General features: G+C 32.1%; 1 protein-coding gene across 4 annotated transcripts; it reads left to right on the forward strand.

The window, feature by feature from the left end:
- Window positions 1-534: 534 nt before the first annotated feature.
- LOC110020693 (probable prolyl 4-hydroxylase 3) lies at window positions 535-23,130 on the forward strand. Of its 4 annotated transcripts, XR_002293553.1 has the most exons (9): window positions 535-906; window positions 1,036-1,117; window positions 1,827-1,924; window positions 1,999-2,096; window positions 8,665-8,794; window positions 8,894-9,081; window positions 9,273-9,361; window positions 16,721-16,872; window positions 22,042-22,279. XR_002293553.1 is itself a non-coding variant. In XM_020718887.1 (8 exons), exons 1-7 carry the CDS (start codon window positions 713-715, stop codon window positions 9,344-9,346), a joined length of 864 nt encoding a protein of 287 aa, XP_020574546.1. In that variant the 5' UTR covers window positions 535-712; the 3' UTR covers window positions 9,347-9,361; window positions 23,076-23,130. The 4 variants fall into 4 exon arrangements, 3 of the variants coding, with proteins under 3 accessions (XP_020574546.1, XP_020574544.1, XP_020574545.1); XM_020718887.1 differs by lacking the exons at window positions 16,721-16,872; window positions 22,042-22,279 and adding an exon at window positions 23,076-23,130; XM_020718885.1 differs by lacking the exon at window positions 16,721-16,872.
- The last annotated feature ends 1,758 nt before the right edge of the window (window positions 23,131-24,888 follow it).

Below are 24,888 nucleotides of genomic sequence, written 5' to 3' on the forward strand. Positions count from 1 at the left end.
ACCACAACCACAACCTTCTACCATTCTTGAGCCATCAGCCACCAAACAAGAATGCGTCAAACGAGAAGGGAAAGCAAAGACAAAACCCTAATGATGAAAGAAAGGGGTAAAGAACTAAAGAGGTTCCATGCGCTAAAGAAAAAATCGTCGAAATAGGAAGGCTATGAGAAGAGAAAACATCACATTCGAAAAAACTCATAAGCTCTCTCATATCTGCGATTAGAAGAAGAAAACTGCTCGTTATACCTCAGATCTGTCGATCGGGGGGCTACGAAGCAAGACGACGAAGGAGAGCCGCGAGGGAAAAGTTGTTAGGGCTGAATAGAAACGAAAGGGGTAAGTGGGACAATAATTCAGAGGAAAGCGGGGCCGCGGGGCTAATATCGCGGCCCGCTTTCGATCGGCTTTGCCAAAGATTTGTCGAACCAAACACCGCACTGCGGACGAAGCCGTTGTCGCACGCGCCGCGCAGCAGAAGCGGGCCTTGAGCGCGCGGCTAGTTTACACCCGTGAGTACAAATGGCCACGACGCGCACCTTTCAAATAGTAAATAACCTCTCCACCATCACCTTGTAGTCTGCGGGCAAGAATTCTACGCTGCGGTTTCTGGAGACCGGCGTTGCGTCCACCACCAACATCCACCGTTTCTCCAAAACGCGTGTGCAGCTATTGCCCTTGCCGCCCTTTTACCGTAAAAGCTAGACTCTTTGCCATGGCGAGGATTTTGCGGCACCCTCGGGTTTTCTCAAGCAGGAAATCGGCGCCATACACGCTTGTATTTACCGTTCTCCTGCTGCTTTCGGTAGTGCTACTCATGTTGCTAGGTCTAGGTATCTTTTCCCTTCCGATCGACTCTAATGACTCCCCCAAAGGCATCCGCCGCGCCGATACAGAAATTTCCGATACGTAAGCGTCTCGCTCAGCTTTGTTCTTCATTTTTCTATCTTTTTTTTGTGGATCAGATTGGTGGATGATCTGCTATGAGCCAATTTTTGTGTTTTTTTATGGATCGAATTTGCATTTCGTGTGTTACAGTGATGGGACGACGAAGAGAGGAAAGCAGTGGACGGAGTTACTCTCTTGGGAGCCCAGGGCTTTTATATACCATAACTTTCTTGTAAGTCCTTTGGTTTGGCATGATGGGGAGGGGTTTCGTTTGGGGATTTGTTTCCGTGGTTTGTTCACGTGGATGCCCTTATTGGTTTTCGTGGTGAAGTGGCGCGTAGATCTTTGTGACTACTCTTGAATATTTTATGGTATCCGAGTGGTGGGAATGTTCTTTTCTCATATCTCATTAATCATACTTGTAAAATAGTTTTTCCTTGTCGCAGACCTCTTCCTTCAACTTTTAGATTATGGAGTTTAAGCATGGTGTACTCCACTAAATGGTGCTCGTCAGGTGCTAGTATCGTCTTGTACTGTATCGGCATTTTTCATGTTTTTTTCTCGAAGAGAGTTCTTTTTAAGGCTATTCTGTTTTCGATGTTAGCATGATGGCATCTGTTTTCACGAGCTATTGTTTACCCAGCAGAAAATATTGGGTCGCTTGGCCTTATTTTTATCCTTCTTTGCTTTCATTATATTTAATTGTTGTAAGGTTTTGCATGGTCAATTTTTAAGGGCCATTTGGTGTTGTCATCGCTTTGTAAGTTTCTGTTAGTTTTTTCTATGGCTTTTAAGCTTTATTAAATTTTCTTTGTCATAATTATGAACCTTGATCTTATATATCTTTCTCGCAGTCAACAGAGTTTTTCCCATTGCATTTTATGCTTTATAAAGTTTTCTGTCTTGATTACAAACTTTGATTTTATATATGTGTCATGCAGTCAAAAGAGGAATGTGAACATCTTATAGAATTAGCGAAGCCTCATATGGCGAAGTCTACCGTTGTTGATAGTACCACTGGCAAAAGTAAAGATAGCAGGTATCCTATTTACCTTATATATTATTTGAAATTAGACTAGTTGAAGGCTATTTATAATTTTACATTGCTTGCAGGGTGAGAACCAGCTCTGGAATGTTCCTTTCAAGGGGGAAAGATCAAATTATTAAGGCAATTGAGAAAAGAATAGCTGATTTTACCTTCATTCCAGTGGGTATGTTTCGATAGAATCATGATTGCCTTGTAGATTGAATGTTGATTTTTGGTTAAATAGTATCTCATGGTTTTCCTTACACCCATTAGCATTTTGGAATGATTTGGGATCTAAAAAATATGGAACATTTATGCAGAACAGGAAATGCTAATTTAAAGCAATTGTTGGACTGTTACACAGAGATATTAATTTGCTCTTAGCTTGTTAGCCATTTCATTTGTTAGTTATTTTTTTTATCCTCTTGATAATATGATTTTATGTGATGAACTTATTTAACCTTAAATCGATAGTCAAACCTCATGAATTAAGTACAAGTCGAAAGACTTTTTGTTATAGAGAAAGATTAACAAGCAAATAAATCTTGGTACAAATCTATTATCCTAATATACATGAAAGGAGTTTCTATTGAATTGATGAAAATATTAGCAGTCTATCATAAAGGAAGGCGAACATCAACTGATGTAAAAATGGATTACTAAAACTAATGAAAACCATAAAAAGATCTAATGCATCAACTTAAAATATCTAAACTGTTAAATAACTTATATTCAAACCCAAAAAATATCTACTACTGATGAGACTGTTCATACTAATACGAAAAGAAATAACAATAAATGAGGTTATGGACAAACTTGATAGATAATCTCTATTTATCAAAATTTAAATGATAAGACAAAGTGATTACTATAATGAAATGATTAATTAAAATGAAATGATTAATAATAAAATATTAACGACAAATTTCTATCTCAATTCAGTTTTAAATCACTTGAGAAAGATTATCATAATCAACTACAACTTTCTATCTCAATTTCTTTGAACTAGAATGTAAACCTTTGCTCTAAAAATTATTTCTTTTGAGTTTTTTTTAATATCTATTTTTTATGTTTGTATAAACTTATATGAGCTTATCAACCCCATCCTTAGTTTTACCCTTTTCTTCACTTATTGTTGAAACTTGTCCTTTTACTACAGGTGTTGTTCGGCTTGTAGACTTGATTAGGCTAGAGACTACTTTTGTTAATTTGTGCGTTACTTTTGTGTTACTGATCCCTGATGTTGCAATCCCATCATTCATTCGCACGTACCTTTTTGTGGTTGCCATCAAAATTTGTTTTAAAATTTTTATAATAATTATTATTAGCACTACTAATGCAATTATTACTATTATTACTTTTATTACTATTATTACCATTGCTATAATTATTGTTATTATTTTTCAGTTGTTTTTAGCTAATGTCATTTTCTTATCTCTAGGCTGAATGAGAAAGGTTGAGTGTTAATGTTTGTTTGACAACTAGCATAGAATAAAATCATCTAAATTTAATTTAGTTAGTGTTAAGTCATTGATTGGAAGCGACAGCCCCAAAGTTAACCTTATTTTATAAAGGTACATATCTAATATCCCATTTGCCACATTGAATTTTGGAAATGTGGGAAGATAAGAAAATTGGTGGATATTATGCTATGAAGAAGAATAAATATTGTTTATTTACAAGATGGTAAATGAATAGGAGAAAATCTAAGGATTTGTGAAAGGCTCATTAGCATTTTTTGAAAGATTAACAATGGGATTGTTGTTGCATTAGTAGTATATAAAGAATTAAAAGATAAAATTATTGAGGTTAAGAAGTATAGTTGTCTATCAATTGCCATAAAATAATTGTCATTAAAGAAAATTTGATTGCTTTCAATACTTATACCCATCAATTTGAGCTATAACATTGTTTTAAAAAAAGGGAAAAAGTGGATGAATTGCTATTATGTAGATCCAAAAATAGTTATTCAAAGGAACATGAAAGCCCAAGCATTAAATGGGACTTTTTGGGTCTGATGGATCGAACCTGTTTACCACGCATTTTGGAGCACCGATCTTGACCGGCCTAGCCCTACATGTTAGCTACATCCTTGGAGGTGAAAATGGCTATATTTACCTCTCCAATGGTTACGCGAGTTCTTTAGGCTGAACTCACCAGTACTAGGTATTCAAGCGAGCTTCTTGAACAAAGTTCACTTGCACTTCTTGAGCTCTTTTATCGAGCTTGCATGTGCCTAGCGTGCTCTTCGACCTAGCAAGCTCATCAAGCTCATTGAACAGTCCTTCAAGACAACAAGATGGAAAAACAAGATGGAAATTCAGCTCCATTAACGCCCATGACGTTTATTAGCAGCATGGCATCAATGCCTAGGAACTTATCAACGACGAGTCTTCATAGCGTTCGTACAACGCAACCTACAATATAGTATTTGCTCATTCTTTGTAGCCCTGTGAGGACAAGTACATTATGAGAGATATAAATAAGGAGTAGAAGGGAAGACTTTGTTCTCTTCTCTTTCGAACCACCACGGATAACTGCATGCACACTAAAAAATATTCAGCTCACTTCTACCTCATTTGTAAGGTCTCTCAGATCGTATGAACCCATAGATAATATAGTACTCTACATCTTAAAGGAATTCAACAATTATAATGTGTATCAATTTAGGTTATAGTAGTTTTTAAGGTGATTTAAATGGTTGTATAGATTTGTCTAGGATGGGCTATTTCATAATGGATAGGTATTATGTGAAAAATACAATGGATGTGTTATACTTGTTTTTGTTATCCTATGACCTTGTAATATTTATTTGACATATTATAAGAAAGTGAGAGTAATATTGGGGTATTTATAAAAAGTGGATTAACGAAATCATAAATCGATCTATTCTTACTTGGAAGAGAAGAAAAAATTTTTCACAAAGATAATTAGGGGATTCCAAGAGAAAACTTGACCACGCAACGTGGTTTAGTAATTATTGATATTTATATTAATATTATTAATAAAAATACAAAAAAAAAATGTCTCTAGGATTATGTGATGTGAGTAGAAAGGTGATTAATTGATAATTTGTCAATATCAGTTATAGAGGCAAGTTGACATATTTTTAGTTTAGACAAGCCTGATGTGCGATAAGATACTTGATTTTTTTAAGATAATTTCTCTAGAAATTTGAGAAGTATGGTAATCACTTGCATACTTATAAGGAGACTTGGTTGAGTGAGGAGGTACAAATGGTTATTAAAAAATATCATTTTAAAAGTTGAAAGTTGAATATTATTGAGATTATACTCATTGTAAAATTTTAGATGACTTCCAAAGTGAGTATTGAGTAAAGCAAATGCTACTGCATTCGATGATTTAGATAATATATTCGGTATTTGAGAAAGAGCTAATGAATTATATAGAGTAACTAATTAAAGATATAAGATATTAATAGATTTTAATCATTTTAGTCACATCCAAATTGAATATTATAAGATAATAATTAAAGATGAAGAAATCAAATCCAAAATAATAATTAATGCATTTAAATGCTAATTTATTTAGTGGCCTACTTATTTTAGTTATTCATAAGTAATTTTAACTTACTAGTTATTTTAATAGTTTATAATGCATCTCGATCTAATGTAATATCTTGACATTGAGGAAGGTTTTAATCAACCTGATGTTGTTAATTGAACCCATGAAAGCCGTCACTTTATGCTAGCCAATCTAACCAACAATATCAAAGTCAAAACCATCTGATACACAAGTGTAGCTTAGCTTATGTAAATATTATCTCCTGATCGAGGATTTAAAACAAAGATTCTACAAACATTTTGATCTAATTCTTCATCATATTAGTTAAGTACATAATTGATATGAGCTATATTTATTTTACATCAGTTAAGGAAATATACATATTACCAAATATGCCATTTCACTGCTTATTTCAAGGGCATTGAAGTCATGCAACAATTGGCAAAACCAACATCATATCAATATGAATAAAATTTCTATGAATGTATAACCCCTGATTGTGAATTTATTAAATACATAGGTAAGCCTTTAACAAATATAAGGCAAATCTTTTTATGACTTTAACATAAATTATTCTAGCAAAATAGTATGAATAAGAACCTATATTAAAACAATTTTAGATAAATGATAACACATTTGCTTTAACTAGTTTATCAAACAACAGTCATTGACGAGTCTAGGGTAATTATAAAATTTTGGTTTTGAAATTAATATATTTGACTATTCTATCCTGTTAGAGTTTGGGCATAGTTACAATGTCGCATAGTATGGTGGTGGTTTATTGTCCCCAACTTTCTGAAGTTCTGCTCATGACTCAAAGTTGGCTTCAATTGTTTTTGATTTGAAAATCTGTAAATTTTATCTTTATGTAGTTCTATGTGAGGTTTTAACTAATCACAAGAGTTTTAAGTATATTTTTATTCAAAGGGAATTGAACTTGAGGTAGAGTTGATGTTTGGTGTTAATTGAAGACAACAACTTGTTGATTCAATACCATCTAGGCTAAGGCTAACGTGGTTGTACTTTCTTTGAATAGGAAGACTTCAAACTATGCAGCTTGATTGATGACCCAAGGAGAACAATTTTTGTTTCAGATGAAGCAACTTCATCTTCAAATATTGGGACAACTTATAAAATCTCATATGTCTATTCAACTAACAAATTCAATCAGATTCATGTAGTGCAGAGATTACGTTCATAATGGATTGAAGTTTCAGTTTATTTATTTATTAATTTAGTTTAATATAAGTTTTATTTTATTTTTGGATTGAAGTCTGAGTCTATTATTGATCATGCATGTGTTGAGATTTGGAGATGATCTGTGTTCCTGATCATGCAGGACTTTGCTATAAGTTACTTAAGGTCCGGTTGGGACAATTTTGGTTGTATGAAATCTCGGTTTGAAAGATGTCGTAGAAAATATGCTATTTAAAAACTAGTGTACCAGAAGCAGTTGTTCTGTTTTAAAAATTTAGCTTTGAAAGTGCTATATATGGATAAATGTTTGGAATACCTCTATGCTAATATTTTATAAAAATTTTTATACACTTGATTTTTTGGAAAGAGAATTCACTGATTTTTATATATGTTATAGCCTGATACAAATTTTTTATCTAAATATTTGTTGTATGTACACATAATAAAGTAATAATAAATAAGAAGTTTGTGGTATGCCTGTTACTAACAAAATTCTGTGGTATGTATGTAAATGGCCCGAATTCATAAATTTATTAAGAGATAATTACATATATTAATATCACTTAACTTTGATATGGTACAATTTTGTGGCAGGCGTTTTAAATGACACCGTGGTAAGTTTGGAATGAAATATCCAAACTGCTCGCTTCTTCAAATTTGTGAAATTTGGCTGTGCAGAGAACGCGCCGTTCCGGCTGAGGTTGCAAACAAACGTGTGAAACGCGGTTTTGAACCAAAACGTGGTTCAAAAAGTCAAAACAAACACACTTTTAATGAGTGCACAACTCATTGTAGTCTGTTCATCTAGGGAATAGCAAGATGTATTAAGATCTTAACAAATATTTCTTGTTGCCTGACATGAAAAAAGATGTGGCAAACCTTTTGAGTTAAATGTTTGACCTTTCAGATAATTAAGAATAAACATTTGAAGTCTGATGGATAATTTTACCTCTTCCTATTACATAATGAAAGCGAGAAGAAGTTGATATGAAGTTTATGGATGGCTTGCCTATGTCTAAATGGGATCTTGATGCAATTTGGATGGTAGTTAAGAAAAAAATATTCAATAAACAGTTTCTCAGGCTAGCAATTTTCCTTTGATTTGGGTATCCATTATTTTTAGGTTTTTTTTTTAGTTTCTTTTAGTTGTAGTCACCCTTCTTTACATTAATATCTGTTCTAGTTTCTGAGATAATAGACCGTGTATATGTTCATCGAGTCAATAAAATTTCATTTCATGATTCTTATTATTATAGAGTTTTAACTTATCTATTTACACGCAAATCTTTCCGTGGAATACAAAATCATTTCACATAGCCTTAACTCCTAGGATTTGGCGAAGAAGTTGAAGTCCCTCAATCATATTGTATGTTGCCAGGTGGTGATGGGTTATACTTAGTTGATTTATTATTTTCTTTTGCAACTGACTTGACTATATGATGCAGATTAGCTAAGATAGTCAGGACTGTTGGTGGCATTGCTGAGCAGCAGTCTTATAATTTGAGGTGTTTCATGGAGCAAAATCATGAATTTTTATGTCAATTTAATTGGTTTAAGAACCTAAGCTTTGGATTATATTTAAGATATTTAATTTGTTAATCTATAATGCATTTTTAAAAAAGTTCAGAACCAGCACTTCAGCATTTTCATTGAGGCTGGGCTTTATATATCATGATGAATGGATTTGTTTTTATTATGACCGACTCCTGTACTTTTTAGTTGATTAGTTTGAGTTTTTTTGCACAAATTCTAATTTTAGATATTTGTTACGGCATTGCTTTCCTTGATTTACAACCAATCCACAAGTCTGACGCTCAAATGCCTCACCTGCTACTCATCTTCCCACACACTTTGAAGACTCTTATTTTTAATTGGCTGCAGCTGTGAATTTTTTTTGTTCCTGATCCCATTCAACTGTTTTTTGCCTTAAATGCCATCGTGTATGCTCTTATATTTGCTTCCTGTTGTCTTGACGTTGGCATTCTGTAAACATATATCTGTTTTGTTCTCAAGATTAATGCTTTTTGCAGAACATGGGGAGGGGCTTCAAATTCTACATTATGAAGTAGGGCAGAAATATGAACCTCACTTTGACTATTTTCTTGACGAATTCAATACTAAAAATGGCGGCCAAAGAATTGCTACTCTCCTCATGTACCTGTATGCGTTCTGCATAATTTACTTGTGATCAAGGCTGTTTCTGGAGATTTAATGATTCTCAAACTGTCATTTTTCTTAAATTTGTGTTATGTCCTTCAGTTCAGATGTTGAAGAGGGTGGCGAGACTGTGTTCCCTGCCGCAAAAATGAACAGCAGTGCTTTACCGTGGTACAATGAATTATCAGAATGTGGAAAGAAGGGCCTTTCTTTTCGACCTAAAATGGGAGATGCTTTACTTTTCTGGAGCATGAAGCCTGATGCAACTCTCGATCCATCCAGTTTACATGGTACATTTTGCTATTATCCTTCTCTCTAGAAATCATTTGTATGCCAGTTGCTTTCCAGATGGTTCTGTGATTATCTTTGTGACTTCCAGCACTCTCCTGAATGTTATCTAAACTTTGTTTCATCTATATACTATTTATTTAAGTCACCACTTATGCTGTGAACTATATGAATTCATGTTTAATTCTTGCAGGTGGATGCCCAGTGATTAAAGGGAATAAATGGTCCTCTACCAAATGGATGCATGTTAATGAATATAAAGTTTAGCAATTTCCCCTAAAGGTATCTGCCTTCAGCCCTTCTGCTTTTCTGGATGTCTGTCTTAATAATCCACTAGATCATCTATTCATTAGATCCTTGTGTGGTCTAACTGTACCTAAATGCTTTTTTTTTTGTTCTATGAGCTTTTGTGGAATACGGAAAACCTTCGTAATTTCTATTTTCTTTTATGCCAATTACTGTGATTTTGAAGGGCACATTCTTCAGTTCTCTAGTTAATAAGCTGAATATAAACCTTTCATGTTGAGAATCATCATTTTACATGTCATTTATTTTTCAATCTTTTGATCTTCAAATGTAAGACTGAATCATCCATTTTTCCTAGCACATTATTAAAAGGGAGAACTTCTAAGAACTCTTGATTATCAATTATATGTATAATCAATTTTTACGGATGACTTTGATTGCATGAGAAAATAATTGCTTCTAATTTTTAGAGGATTTCAAATGGCTTGAATTCTCATATATATGGATTTTTAATGATGTTTAAAGTGAATTCAGTAGTTTTGATTAGTGAAATACACAGAGAGATCACTTGAGCTTTTCTTTTAAATGGGCTTCTTTATGACATTCTATCATTCACATTTTAAATTAGTGAAATACAATGAAAAAACATATAAAATTTATCTTTTAAAAGAACAATTATATGACATTCTTTCATTTTCTCTTTCCAACATGCTTAATAAATAGTTAAATTATTATGAGAGCTAATAAAATGTGATCAATAAGTATTTTTCATCTTTTGAATTTTAATAAGGCATGAGCTAGAGCTTAATGATCATATAATCATGACCTAGAAGGATCAAGGATCATAGTTTATCCCTCTAGGCCAAGGAGGGAGACCAATCAGCCTTTTCGAGGTGAATTTTGGTTTTCAATTCCTCTGGACTTACAATACCTTAAATGAGGAGTTTTGTTATTTATTTTCGAGCAAAAGCCCAAAATGGCCCCCCAGACTATTAAGAAGAGGTCAATTTAGGTCTGTTTGGGGCAGCTGTAAATTATTAATAATCTGCTGTTCGCAGCTTATCGTGATAATTTGATAATCTGCAGATTATCATGATAAACTGTCTTGTTGTTTGGGGGAGCTTATGCAGAACAGTTTATTGTCACCTGTTGCTGGATAAAGGACCATTCGACTCCTGTTTAGTGAAGTTGTTTGCAATGAAACTGTATGAGCAAAATAATAGATAAAACAGAAGCCACAAGACAAAACAGAAGCATGATTGCTGAATAAGTGGTCTGAATGACCCCGGATGACGAAAATGATTGCACAAATGAGTCCAGAACGTCGATTTTAGTCAGGAAGGATATCCACTTCACTGTGAAGACGTGTACAGGCTAAAAATGTGCGGATTGATGATTAATTGAATATTATTATTATCATCCTTATAAAATCATCGCATACTCTCTCTCCCCTATCTATCGCACGCAAGACAGCCACCACCCTCGTTTTCGCGAAAACCCTAGCCGACTCTGGGATTTCGCTCCAAGCCGCCGGCTGGCGGTCCTCGCCGACGACCACCCGGTTGCCGCCTCCTCTCCTCGCGTCGGTGAGCCATTCCCTCATCTCTCGCGATCCCTCTAGCTCGAAACCTTGCCTAAGTCGTCGCCTCTCCCCCTCTTCGACGCGACTTTGCCGAACGGAGACAGGATCGAGGGCTCAGAAGTAATAAGTTGCGATGGAACGCTGAACGTAGGGTATAGGGAGCGGCCATAAATCATTCGGGTTATAACATAAAACCATACGCGCGTTATCCGGCCTCCAGCCCCAACGCACTAACCAAAGGCCCCGTGACGTTATGAAAATGCCGAACGCTGGGATAAGCTGCGCCAAATGGACCCTTAGTCCCTAACTTTTAAAATACTCCAATTTAGTCCCCGATTATTAAAAGTTACTCTAAATTAGTTCTAAATCATATTTTCCTTTAAAGTTAACGGTGACATACATGAATTGAAGGGTATTTTGATCTTTTATGTAATTATTCAAAATTTATTTTGTTTATATATAAATCTCCTTAACCAAATCTCATAAACTGATTAAGTTCAATTATTAATATCTTAAAAAGTGATTAAAAAATATCTTAAAATTTACTTCTTCTCGTAGCCTAATATGGGAAGTGAAACAAAATTTAAGAAATCGGTAAAATTTATGTAGCTAAAAAAACTACATGATGAGCTAAATCTTGAAAACAAACCGTCCCTAAGGTGAAGCTCGCAATGAAGTTCATAAGGGCGTCTTTAGTAGTTTGAATAATGCTTGGACAGTTGAATAAAATAAAGTGACACGTGAAGAAAAAAATTAAAAAAAAATAAAATGAGCGAAGTAACTATAACTGGGCCCCTCACCTCTCCTTCAAGCTGCCCAAATAGGTTCAATGATTAATTTATACTATCATTCATGAAAAAAAACATGAGAATACAATATGAGAAGTCAATCAAAAGAATCCTTCAAACAAAATTATATTTTAAGCCTTGAAAATTTTAAAATGATAAAAAGAATTACAAGTCCTGATGCATATCCTTCTTTATAATGTGAACCCATCATTAAGAGCATTAATGTTAAATGGCCACAATTCTTGTCAAGTGCCAAATACTTCACATTTCTCTTGCCTGAAAAACTGGCACAAGATGTAATAGCCATGGGCATAAGTGCATAACACCACCAATAAACTCTTCATTGGCTATTTTTTTTTGTATTCCTCCGACCAGAAAATAGAAAGAACTCGCAAACCCCATTCTCATATATCCCATCAATGCCAAGAATTGCCTATAAGTGTAACAAAGATGGTCACCATCACCACACATGTTGCTTTATCTCTCAAAAGGACAATGGAAGACGATCAAGTTATTAAGACAAACAATATGGTGAAGCTTCATTTACAAATCATAAGTATTTTCACTTCATCAATCTAATTGCAAAAATTATAAAATGTGGCCATAAAGTTGCAAAAAATAGTTGTACTAAAATATGTCAAATCATCAAGCCATCATAATTTTTTTAAATGTTGCAAAAAATTTTAGTTTTCAAATCGTTACAACATTAAATACATATTATCTAATATAAATCTTTGTTGTCATTGATTGCAGAACTATAAAACTCCAAAATACTCCTGACACAAATTTATAAGATGAAGTTTATAGAAAAGAACTTCAAAACTATAAAACTGGATTTCCCATGAAATTCTCCAAACTTCACTAGCCAGTCTTCTTTCTTTTGGAAATGTAAACCTGTTAACTTATTAAAAAAAATCATATTCATATATGAAAAGGCAAACTACATGACTCTTTACTGAATTTTATTTAGTAACTAACCAATATCTTTTATTAACTGGTTCTTGTATTGAGACATCCAATGTTGATATAGTTTGCAAATCGCAATGTTGATCAATATCCCTTAACTGAGCATACCCAAATAAATTAATTACACAAAGACTAGGGTATTCATTTTTTACTTCAATAAATTCAATATATGAATTCATTATACTTTTTAATGTACTATTATCATTTGATTCTTCAACATACAATTGTTCTTGTAAGATTTCCTTGACTTGGAGTGATTGAGCAAATTGAGCTTTTGTTTTCTTCTTTTTCATCTTGCCACAAATTTTGCTATTGTGATCGCTTTTTTTGCATTTGCTATAATGTAAAGCCGCAATTGACCTACTTAAGCTTCTCTTTTGTGAGTCATTTGGTTGCTCATCTAAACCTCTTCTTCTTAACTTTTGTGGCCGACCTCTTGTAGGTTTATCATATTTTAGTGGTAAGAGATGCGCTTTATTACTTTTAGGTCATTCATCAGGACCATTGATAGACATAATATTGAGCTCATAAATTCTTTTACACATATCAACTGTGTAATAATTATGGATAAAATGTTCATGGTCAAGCTCACGCGTATTGATTGCAACACATGCATGAATACAAAGCAAGCCAGTTAGTTCCCATCGTCTACAACTACAATACATATCATTTAAGTTGACAACGTATTGTGCCCCTTGCATTGTTGTGATTTGTTAGTTGTCACCAGCAGCTTTCACTTCAATACGATTTGTAGATTCATATATATTTTTTCGAAGTGTTTCTCCAATCTTTTGGACAAAATTTAGCATTCCACTTCGTTGAACTCTCTTTTTTCTTGCATCATTATCATCACCAAGTTTCTAATACTCTCAAACATAGCTATAAAAGGCAACTCTCATGTCTACAGGTTGATAGAGTTGAAGCATTCACACATATTGTTAAGTAGGGTATCACATTTGGAGATATAATTAAAGTGTGATCGAGACCACTTGGTTGTTTTTTAGCCAACCACTAATAAGCATTATGATCCAATTTATGTAAAGTGATATACTATAGTACTCTTTGTTGTTGCCCACAAAAGCAACCCCTTGAATCCTGCCAACTTAGAATTGCCATGCATATGCTGCACAGAAAATCTATTTGTAATATCTAGCAAAACATGCTCAAAAGCAGGCATAAATCCCATTTGCTTATCTGAGACAAATGTAAACTTGAACTGATTATAAAAAATATGTAAATCTCTTGCCAAGAAATCCAAGAACCACTCCTAAATATTTTTGGTTTCACTTTCAACAACCGCTCATACTATTGGAAATATGTTATTATTACCATCCAAGCAAATTTTAGTCAATAGTTGGCCCCTTCAAAAAATAATCATCAACCCCAATTATTGGCCTACAATTTAATAGGAAGCCTTCTTTACACGCTTCAAAGCAGACTTACATTCTGACAAATTTCAGATGGCCCTCCAAATCTATGTCTTGTGTTGTTTTAACAGATATAGTTGCTCCTGGATTTTTTTTTTTTTTTGTAATTTTCAAGCAATAATCCCATATCTTCTTGAATTGTTTGTCCTTCTTCATGTGCACCAACTCGCATGCTTTGCCGATTGCCTTCCTAGCTTTTAATTTTGAAACATGGAACTTCAATTCATCTATTACTTCTCTTCTAAACAATTTAGCTTTGCACTGCGGATTCATCCTTACTTTATTCACAATTTCTTTGCTATAATTGTGAAGGTTAAAGTTTTGTTATAATAACTCCATGAATAGATATGCTCTTGAAAAGATCTTTTCTGCCATGAATGACTTCCCTCATGCTTTGAAATATACACATGAAATGAATAATTAGACTTATTGCAAGTAGCTTTGTACATTTTTTATCATTTTTTGAGAACTTTATAATCTTTCCTTTAGCAAGTGACCAATTTTGCGTTGCTTCTTTAAATTCATCTTTACCACTAATTAACATTCCAACTTCAAGGTTATATTTTTGAAACTATGCCATAAGATTGAAAACTGGCCACTTAATGCTATTATCATCGTTGTTGTGAATACTGACTTCATCATTGGAATTCATACAATCACTATCATAAAATTTTTTTTCCAACATTTCATTGGAAATTTGAATGCACTCTTCAATCTTCTTCTCACATTTATTTGTTATAACTGTGAATTCAACATAATGATCAATATTGCTTTCAAATAGCTCGTCATATTCATGAATGTTGTAATCATTTTTTGTAAACTATTCACAATCATCCGAAACATTATATTCAAAGTCTTCATCATAATCATAAGAATTATTCATCTCATTTATTTTTGTATTTTAATCATTGTCTTCGATATTTTCTAGTTCAACGTTATTCATCTCACTCAAACTATCAAATAACTGTGAAACATTTGTATCATCAAGCAATTCAGATACAATTTCTTATAATCTAATATTTTTCAGTAACATTTCCTATAACAAATAATATTTTTAATTTTATGACATTCATAAAATGAATTAAAAAAATATTGAAATGATACGCACATATGTTTGGCATCGATGGACCATCATGCTCGTCACCTCCTCTGTTAACCATTTTTCTAATAGACCGTCACTTCCCTTTTGCACACAGAAAAAAAAATCAGAAATCAAATGCTCTAAATGAAAAAAAAAGCAATTTTGTTACATTAAATTAATTTACTAAATCCATAACACATAACAAAAATTGATGTTAAAATACACATGTACAAAGTACAATTCGTGAATTGAGTTTAAATGTACACAAATCTATATTTAAACTCAAAATTGAAAGAATCTATAAAAAACTAAACCTAACAATGCACAAATTATAGTAATGTTATGATGAGATCCCAACAAAATAGAGTAAAATAATAAAACAAAAAATATATTAAATAAATAAATTTATTTATAATTAATTTTATAATTTATTAATTAGTTATTAATTGTTAATCAATTAAGTTAATGCAATAAACTTAAATAAAAATCACTCCTCTCTCTCTCAACGATCAAAACCAACTTCTTCGTGACCGCTGACGATACAATCGCAATTGGACCTAGCTAGTAAAGGAACGACGGGATCACGACTTGCAGTTGGCCAAAACTATAGTCAGAATTGGAGCTAGTTGGTAAGAGAACAACGGGATCATGTCTTATAGTTACCCAAAACTTCCATTTTTCTCCTCCTTCCCCTACTCTCCTACCCGAACATTGAGGAAGGTAACTTCCCTACCCGAAACCATTGAGGAAGGTAACTTCTCGGCTATATTTTGTCCATAATGAATGTCTGACAAGATTTGAGTTAAATGCAACTTAAATATTGCTTTAAATCTGATTAAATCTAAAGAATGTCATGGGTTGGAGAAAAGTATATGTTACCTGTTTCTTCGAAGCTTGTCCGTCGGCGCAAACAGTGCGGGTGGAAACTATGGCCGCTTCGTCGGGTAGAGGGGCAGTGAATGGTGGGCGAAGATTGCTCTGTCGAGTAGAGCAACACTGAACGAGCGTAAATGAGCAAGGAGGGGAACAATGGTGAAACAGGAGCAACCCGTGAGTTGAGCAGCCCGCGAATGGAAGAGCACCGAACGTTTAGGGTTGAGGTGGATTTTTGTAAGAATACAATGAGCCTAGGAGCCGGGGGCAGTGTTTAATTCGCATAAAAAATATAATAAGACATTTTTGCCCTTCAAATTTTGAAGCTGACCGTTAAACGTTATAATTGATTTAGGACTATTTTATAAAAGTTTTTAATACTTGGGGACTAAATTGCAGCATTTTGAAACTCCAGGACTAAATTGACCACTTCTTAATAGTTGGGGGATCATTTTGGGCTTTTGCTCTTGATTTCCTTATTTACAGATTTATAGAGCCAATGAATTTATTTAGTATCTTTCCAAAAATATAGATTTGTTTTTTTTTCCTTATTTAAGACCCTTGTAAGTTTATTTAAACTCTCGTTTGTGTAATGAATTAAACAATCAAATTTCTTCATCTAACTGCAACCCTCAACTCTCTAGTCAGTCTTACCCCTCCTCTCTGTATTTCTGTCAGGTCTTTGAAGAGGTTCCAATTGTCTCCAACAGCCTCTCAAAATGGCTATCAATTATCTCCTGGCATTTTTATGTATGCGGGCATTGACTCCATGGGGTTGAATATAAGTACGAAGAGTTTTCCTCTTTAGAAACAACAAGCTTGGTGCTTGGGTAAAGTCCAATCAGATTTTAAAAACCTTTTATCTCTTACTTGAGATTTTTAAGACAAAACTCTTGAAATTGGATCAAAATTGGTACCATAACATAGATTTTAATTGTGAAATCAAGATGAAATAATGGCAAAATTAAGAGTGAATGTTAGCACTAGTTCACTTGCAATTTTGTGTTCAATCAACACAACTTTAGAAATAACAAATTTAAGATGACCTTTCAAGCTTGTTACATTCGGGAATGATTTGAGAAGAGGTAAGGATAGTTTAATGGGCATGTTTCAAATATTTTTTAATCGGATGATTCAAGAAACATCAATTTGCATTGTTCAACCATCTTCCCATCATGTAAATCATGGTAAGATGACCAGGCATGAAAAGGAATATTTTGTAGGGATTTTTGTAAAACAATTATTTTTTAGTCAAAGTTGACACGGAGTTGAAGGTCTCGACACACAATGGAAATTTTGATTCCAAGGAGTTTAATAGTTTGATTTGATCACCAGAACATTCTTTTAGTTTGATTGGTATGAGCATGCACGGAAGCAACCATGATATTGTGGAATGGGAGTATGGTAACCATGATCTATTAAAAATGAAGAGGTCAAAGTTCAAGGGAATATTTGAATACTCGATTTTATCTTATCGGTCATGAAGGCTGTGGATGATGTATAGATTTTTTTTTTTTAAAAAGATGCCGAGATTGCAATAAAATCAAAAATACAAAAGTATGCAAAATATAAAACTATGCATGTCGAAAATGGGACATGCCATCCTCAATAAATTAAAAAGAGGATAACTATTATTTACATTTCTCAAACAAAAACTATCCTGCAAAGTAACCTTTGCACAGATTGGCAGTTTTATTTCTGTCCCTAGAGAAGTGGCAAAAATAGAACTTTCTTGAACTGCATAAGAAAGCAATAATTGGGCGAGGTCAGGCACTCCAACTCCTCCGATCCATGCTACCTTGTAGTAGAGTAATGTTGTTCTTGTAGTTGCCTTCAATAATAATTCCTTAAGTTTCAGTCATCCTTGAAATTTGCATTTGCATTACTATAACAAAAAGGAGTACAAAATGATACAAAAGCGGCCTAGCCTGTCAAAATGCGGGCCCGGTCAAAGTCAACAAAAGGAAAAAAGGAAATGTGAACTATAAATATTCCTAACAAAAAAAAAAAAAAAAAGCCTGTATTATTTTTTGAGTACATGTATGACCAACTATATTTTTCTCCCTATCTATATGTTGGAATTAAACATGTTTGAAAAGAGTTAATGAAGAGAGATCTTCCATTACTTGTGGATGTAGCTTCCAATTGGTAGTGGTCATCGCCTGTTGGATATATGTGATGATATTATGGTTGTCGCTCTCAATAATAATGCTCTTTCCGCTTCTCCATTAATTATTTTGACAAAAAATTGCTTTCCTAGTAATTATTTTTGGCATGATATCAAATTGGTTTTTTTTTCCTCACATATTTTCATTATATAGAGCCCATAAGTTTGATTATTCTTTAGTTAATACAACTGTAAGTATTTGTTCTTAAATGTTAGGAACAAAATACATCTCTTATCCTTGTCATCTTCTTAGTCTTCAAAATTCTTTTAAAAAATTTAACGAAATCACTGCAATAGGCCAGCTCTCCAAATCTCAATTTATTGTTTGGGGCCTAAAGGTTTTCCTTTATGAATTATTTTTAAAGCTAACTATGTTTTTTTTAATCAATCTATAATATTCTCAACCATATTTTTTGTTATGCTTTTTTAAAAATATTTTATTGCTTTAATTTATTATTTAGCAATTATTCAAGTAACATTTTTATTTTTCCTTGATGTTTTCATTTTTAACCTATATTTTAGTATATTCTCTTTAAAGTTTTGAATTTGATCAGATTCTGTAGATCTCATATCTCTTTTCTAAGTTATCATGCATATCCCTTTCTCTTTTCTAGTACCAAGTTTATTTTATCAACATCCAAAGCTATAACTTTTGCCCAACTTATTGTTCTTATTGTGAGACTTAAGCTTTTTAACAAGTATTATAAGCTTTTCTAATATTCAATTTATGTCCGATTCTTAAACTTAATTTATTTTTCTTAATCACCCTTTTACCTCCTCACTCTATCACTAAGTCTTTTTATCAATGAATGATTTGTTTTTTAGACTCTTCTAAAATTGCTACAAAAATCCTCCTAATGGAATTAACCATCGTATTCCAAATTTGGTTCATCTTAAATGAAGTATTTCAATTTGTCTCTTTTAGTAATCCATTTTTAAAAATTAATAATTTGTTTTTGATCTATTGTTGATTAACTATTGATCTTGGTGGGTGTGCATATGGATCATCAACCAACGTCTTCAATGAAGAAGGATTAGTTAATATCTTTACCAAGGGTTTGAGATTTATTTGTTTTCTAATCATTATAACAAGCTCAAACTTATTGATACATTGACCATATTTTCTTTTTGTTTTTCAATTTTTGTAACCAACTATAACTTACTGTTTATATATATGCCTTAGCTTGATGAGGAATGTTATTGTTAGTAAAATATTTGAGTGGCAATATGTGATTTTATTATGATATTATATTCTTATAATTGAGCATATTTCCCTCATTCTGCATTCTGGTTGCCTATATATAGGTACTTGGGTACGGCTAGCAAGGTGCCGAAAACTAATTTCCTCTCTAATGGTTTGAAATAAATGACAAGCTAACAATAGAGAAATTATTTAAAGGTGAAGGAGTAATCTATAATATGTAATTAGTTTGTATTATTATCAACAGTTATTACTAGAATATAGTGATGTTGAGATGTAAAATGCTTCAGTTTTGTGTAAAAATAGGGATATAAATGAGAATATAATTTGTATAGTTAGGTATGGTATGTAGAAAAGAGAAGTGCCTTAGCCCTACTATGCTATAAGAGAAAATTATTGAAACTTAAAGGTTAATTGTATAAAATTACAATTAAATCAACTACGTTGTGTGGTTGGAAGCCTGGATTGTTAAGGAATTCGTTAGTATTGTAGAAAAGTGTGACATAAATGAAACTACTAAGCTGATGTACTAGGAAGGATATATAGAAATTATTGTAAGAGGGAGTAGCACATTCTGATAATAAGATAGTGAAAAATAGGCTTAAATGATTTAGTTATATACAATTGAGGGTAGGAGAAGCAAGAAGATACATAGACATACTATTGAAGTATTATGAATAAAAAATGTTAATAGTAAAAACTTGGATATAGATTGTCTAAAAAGTGCAAAATAAGTTTTAACATTACTTCATAGGACATGAAATATTATGATTCATGAAACTGATCTTAAGCATGTTGATGTTGATGTTATTTACATTTGCATTATGCTATTATTAGTAATAACATTGCAAATATGAATAATTGCTATTAATGAAGCGATATTCTTACTATTGGTCGTATTGTCATATACATGCAGGGATATGACTATTTTTTTAATCTATATATGCTACAATTAATATCCGTATTTCCTTCTATTCAAAATTTCTAAACATTCTCTTTCTAAATATCAACATTTTCTATCCTCTTCACCATCATTAAAAGTATGCCATATATGATCATCGAATGTATGCAATGTAAGTTCCTTGATAAATGGTTAACATTGCATGAGAAAACATTTGTGAGTTTTATAGTGTTCTCTCCTAATATTTAGAGTATATTGGATGATGACATTATCAAGATACATGAGAAAATTAATTCCATGTAAAGGCCTCTATAGGTCATCTCTTAGTAATTTTATCACATTATTGTTGGACAGTTAAATCTTCTCACCGTAAATGATAGAATTTGAGGGTATATTTTTTAAGGGGCATTCACATACATACCATTTTATTCCTATATATATACATATCTAACACCTAAACTTTGATTTCTTACATTTATACCATTCCAATCTTTCTTAAAGGAAAGGCGGTAGAAAAATTTAAGCAGTAGATATGTAAATACATAGGAGTTGGATGTATGTAAATCTTCCCCCTTCTTAATTTTGTAGATTAAACAGTTATTTTGAAGACTGTAGAACAAATTGACTCGAAAACAAAATTTGGAGAAGAATACTATTAAAATAGAAGTCTTATCATGTAAATGCTCAAATTTAGCTTTTTTATTTCTTTTTGATTGATAATGATAAATTGATAACTTAAATTCTATAGATTTTCAGGACACCTTTGACTGGCGCTCATTAATATTAAAAAATTGCAGCTGGTGGATAATTTTTTAGAAAACTTCATTTAGTTCTCTTTTGCCCATGGCAACACTTTGGCTAAATCCATTCTGCAAAAAAAACTTGTTTCTTTCTTCCCTTCTCGGGGATATTGAACATTTAAAAGATTAAGGAGTACTTACATACATCCCTCTCAATTCCTATGCATTTACATATCTAAAATTTTGTTTTTTTTACATTTGTACCATCACAGTCTTACATATCACATCAAAAATATCACCATCTTAACTTTTAAAAAGTGAAATACACCTTTTCATTTATAAGTAGGGCGGTATGTTTGTAAAATTTGAAGTGTAGATGTTAGATACATAAATACATAGAAATTGAGTGGCATGTATGTCCAAAGATTAATATGTTAAATACGCCTCTGTATGACATATTACATCTGATTTATATTTATGCTAACAAAAATGAAAACAAAACACCAATTGTAGCTATAGCTCTTCTCGTACTTTACTTTATAAAATTCCGATATTTCATCTATGACTGTATGTGAATTACGTGACCGGAACACGTTACCATACATGCATATCATTCAAAAGTTCACGAACTTGGGCAATACTTATGTCGCAACAAACATGCAGTTTTATTTATTTATTTATTTATTTTTTCTCTAAACATGCAGTTTTATTTCGTTAAAAAAAATCACAGCATAACAATTATACAATATTGAAACCTGAAAACCAATCACACTCCTTTTGCTTGAATCAGACTGTTATTAATGAATGCTAATGAAGTATTCATACGAGGTAGTTAATTTAAAAATCTAAATTAATTCTTTTAAGGACCAAAGCTTCACTGTCCTGATCTTTTTTTTTTCTCTTTTGTCTTTGCTGAAAATTGCAGTTTCTTCTAGCTGGAACATGCCTTGAATTAACCCAATTGCACCCTATTCTTTTCCTTCAATGCAGGTTTTGTCCGTCTAACAAAATAAACTATGTACTTAACAACATTTTTTACAAAGGTTGAGTGGCAAAACACTTCTCTCTGTAGAGCATAATGTTGTACTAGATTAGATTGCTCGTTGACATATTATTATTATTTTTTTGTATACTTTGACTGTTCATGGTAACCTGCATATCATGCAATATGAATTATGTTTGAGCACATATATTCTTGTGACATGCTATATAGAATTTGCAGGCTTTGACATGATATGTTTTGTAGAGCAATGTAATTTGATTCGAGATATATTTTTATTGGATGGATTTTTTATGGCATATCAGAGATCCATTTGCACGCATATCACTCAATTCCTATTTATTTACATATCTAACACCTAAAATTTGTTTTGTTTTCTTTCGGTTTTTTTACATTTTTCCACCCAAATCATTCATATTACATATAATCATATCATTCATTTTTACATACATACCACCCAAATCACTTAATTCCTATTTACTTTTTAAAAAATTATTTTAAAGGTTTATGATAAGATATATAACCTTAGTGGTTCTTTTAGATGATCTTTTATGTTGGTATGGATTTTGACAAGTATGAAATCCCCATTAAGCAACCTAGATCCCCTTCTTTTTTAGTTATATGACTCTTGGGTTTCTTCTGGAGGGCTTTTATGGTGATATGATTCTGTGACATTTATGAGCTCAGTGTTACATGGTTTAAAGGCAACCAAGAGTCCCTCATTTCTATGTTGTATTATGTTTTCTTATAATGACAAATTATTCATCGGTTTACCTTTGCTCCAAGGCCTCACAATTTTATAAATATTTAATTATTTATTTCAATAAATTTTATTAAGTAAATTTTTATGTAACTGTATCGTCGTACCATTAAGGCAATCTAATTTTATGTTTGTGATATTTAACTTTTCAAACAATATGAGCTCAAAGACATCCAATGCCTCTAGATTCTTGTATTGCAACTTTGGATTGCAATTTTTTCTACTTGCATCAAGAAAGAAAATAACCATGAGATAATATTACAGGCGTCCAAGGACTGGATCGAAAGAGGACTGTGACTTCCATAGGTGGGCAGATCAGTTAAACTATTCTACCTCAAATAATAATCAGACGTAGAGAGTCTTTGGAGAAAGAATTTATCTCATAAAATAAATTGTCTGCATTTCAAAATCAATATCATGATAACGTTAATTGTTGTTTTAATATTTTTATTTTTGATTTTGATTGTTGTATTACGAGTTTTTTTGAGATTCTGAATATAATTTTTATTTTTATGTATGACTTATTGCTTGGATCAATTATCTTATAAACAATATAATAATATATAAACTAAAAAATATATATATATTTTATAAAAAGTAGCTGCTTGCTACATAGCCTTACAAAACAAACAGACACATAACTTCTTCGCAACAGATTCCTCGCACTGTTATTGTGCATCAACTTTTTAAGCATTACAGTTGCCCCAAAGAGACCCTAAACGTAGCAATAAATTCACGGTGTATCTACTCCAAGAGGCTTCCATCATGAACATTTAATAAATTAAATGCAATGAAAACATAACCATTAATGATTTTGAAGGCATTAGATTTAATTCATGTAAACTAAAAATTCTAAAATATTATAGTCAGCATGATCGATATGAATTCTATGTCATGCTCCTGCTGCATGGGAACCCTTTTTTCTTAACGACGTTCGTGCGAAATTTTTTTGGATTTTAGATAACTAATTGGTATGATTTGACATGATTTCAAAATTAATTCGAATTAATTTTAGTTTTATGCGTGAAAGTTGGCATCATAAGGTTAGGGGTGTCAACGAAGTCGATATTGAACGAACTTAGGCTCGGCTCGTGTTCAACTCCTTAAATAATATCACCGTTTGTGTCCAGCTTGTTTGCGTGATGAGCCGAAGACGAGCTGTTCGCGAACGAGTCATCTTGACAGCCCTAATCATGCAACCGTAGGATAATAAAAGTAGGGGCGGGATTTAAATATTACTATTTATATTAAAATATTCTTTTAAAGAAAAATTAATATAATTTCAATATGTTTTTAATTATAATTTTAATTAATTATAAAACTTTGTAGCTTTGTTGTCAATTAAAAATTGAAAAACAATACAATTCAATTATATAATGAATAAATTTTTGTGTGATTGCCTTGCTTATATATCGAACATGAAAAAAATTATTTATGTTTGGCTTATTTTATTAACAAATGAATCGAACATCAACTACTTAATGAACTACCAGTTTCGATAGTGTTACATATGATTTTTTTATTGTTGCAAGATTGGATGTGTGAGTCAACTGATCAGAAAAATAATTTAATTCGAAATTAAAAAAAAATTGAATGGATTATTAATTCAATTTTGAAAATAGCTAGCCTGCTAATCATGTTGATGCTTTTAAAAAAATCTATAAATAAATATTTTGAGAATAAAGGAAACAAGTTTAACATGAATAAATATATATACAAATTAGATTTGATTTCTTTTACAAGCAAATAGTGGCTATTACATTCTAAGGGATACTTCACATTCTTAGCATAAGGCTCGATATCACTTAATTTGGTACATTTATTTTGGTATTCTTGTAGAGTTCTAATTTCAAAATCTGTGAATGTCTTGTAAATGTATTCTAGTTTATTTCATAATCTGTTTTTAAATAAAAATTTATAACGTCTCGTAGCAATTTCCTTAACATACATTGATTAGTTCTTATCTGACATAGTCATCACAGTTCTGTTTTAAACAATTTTACTAAACAGGGGCAAAATGATCGTTTTTTTAAAAACAATTGTCCCATAGCTATTTTCACACAACTGCAACAAACAT

Source organism: Phalaenopsis equestris, unplaced genomic scaffold (assembly GCF_001263595.1).
Source record: "Phalaenopsis equestris unplaced genomic scaffold, ASM126359v1 Scaffold000107, whole genome shotgun sequence".
Lineage (NCBI taxonomy): Eukaryota > Viridiplantae > Streptophyta > Magnoliopsida > Asparagales > Orchidaceae > Phalaenopsis > Phalaenopsis equestris.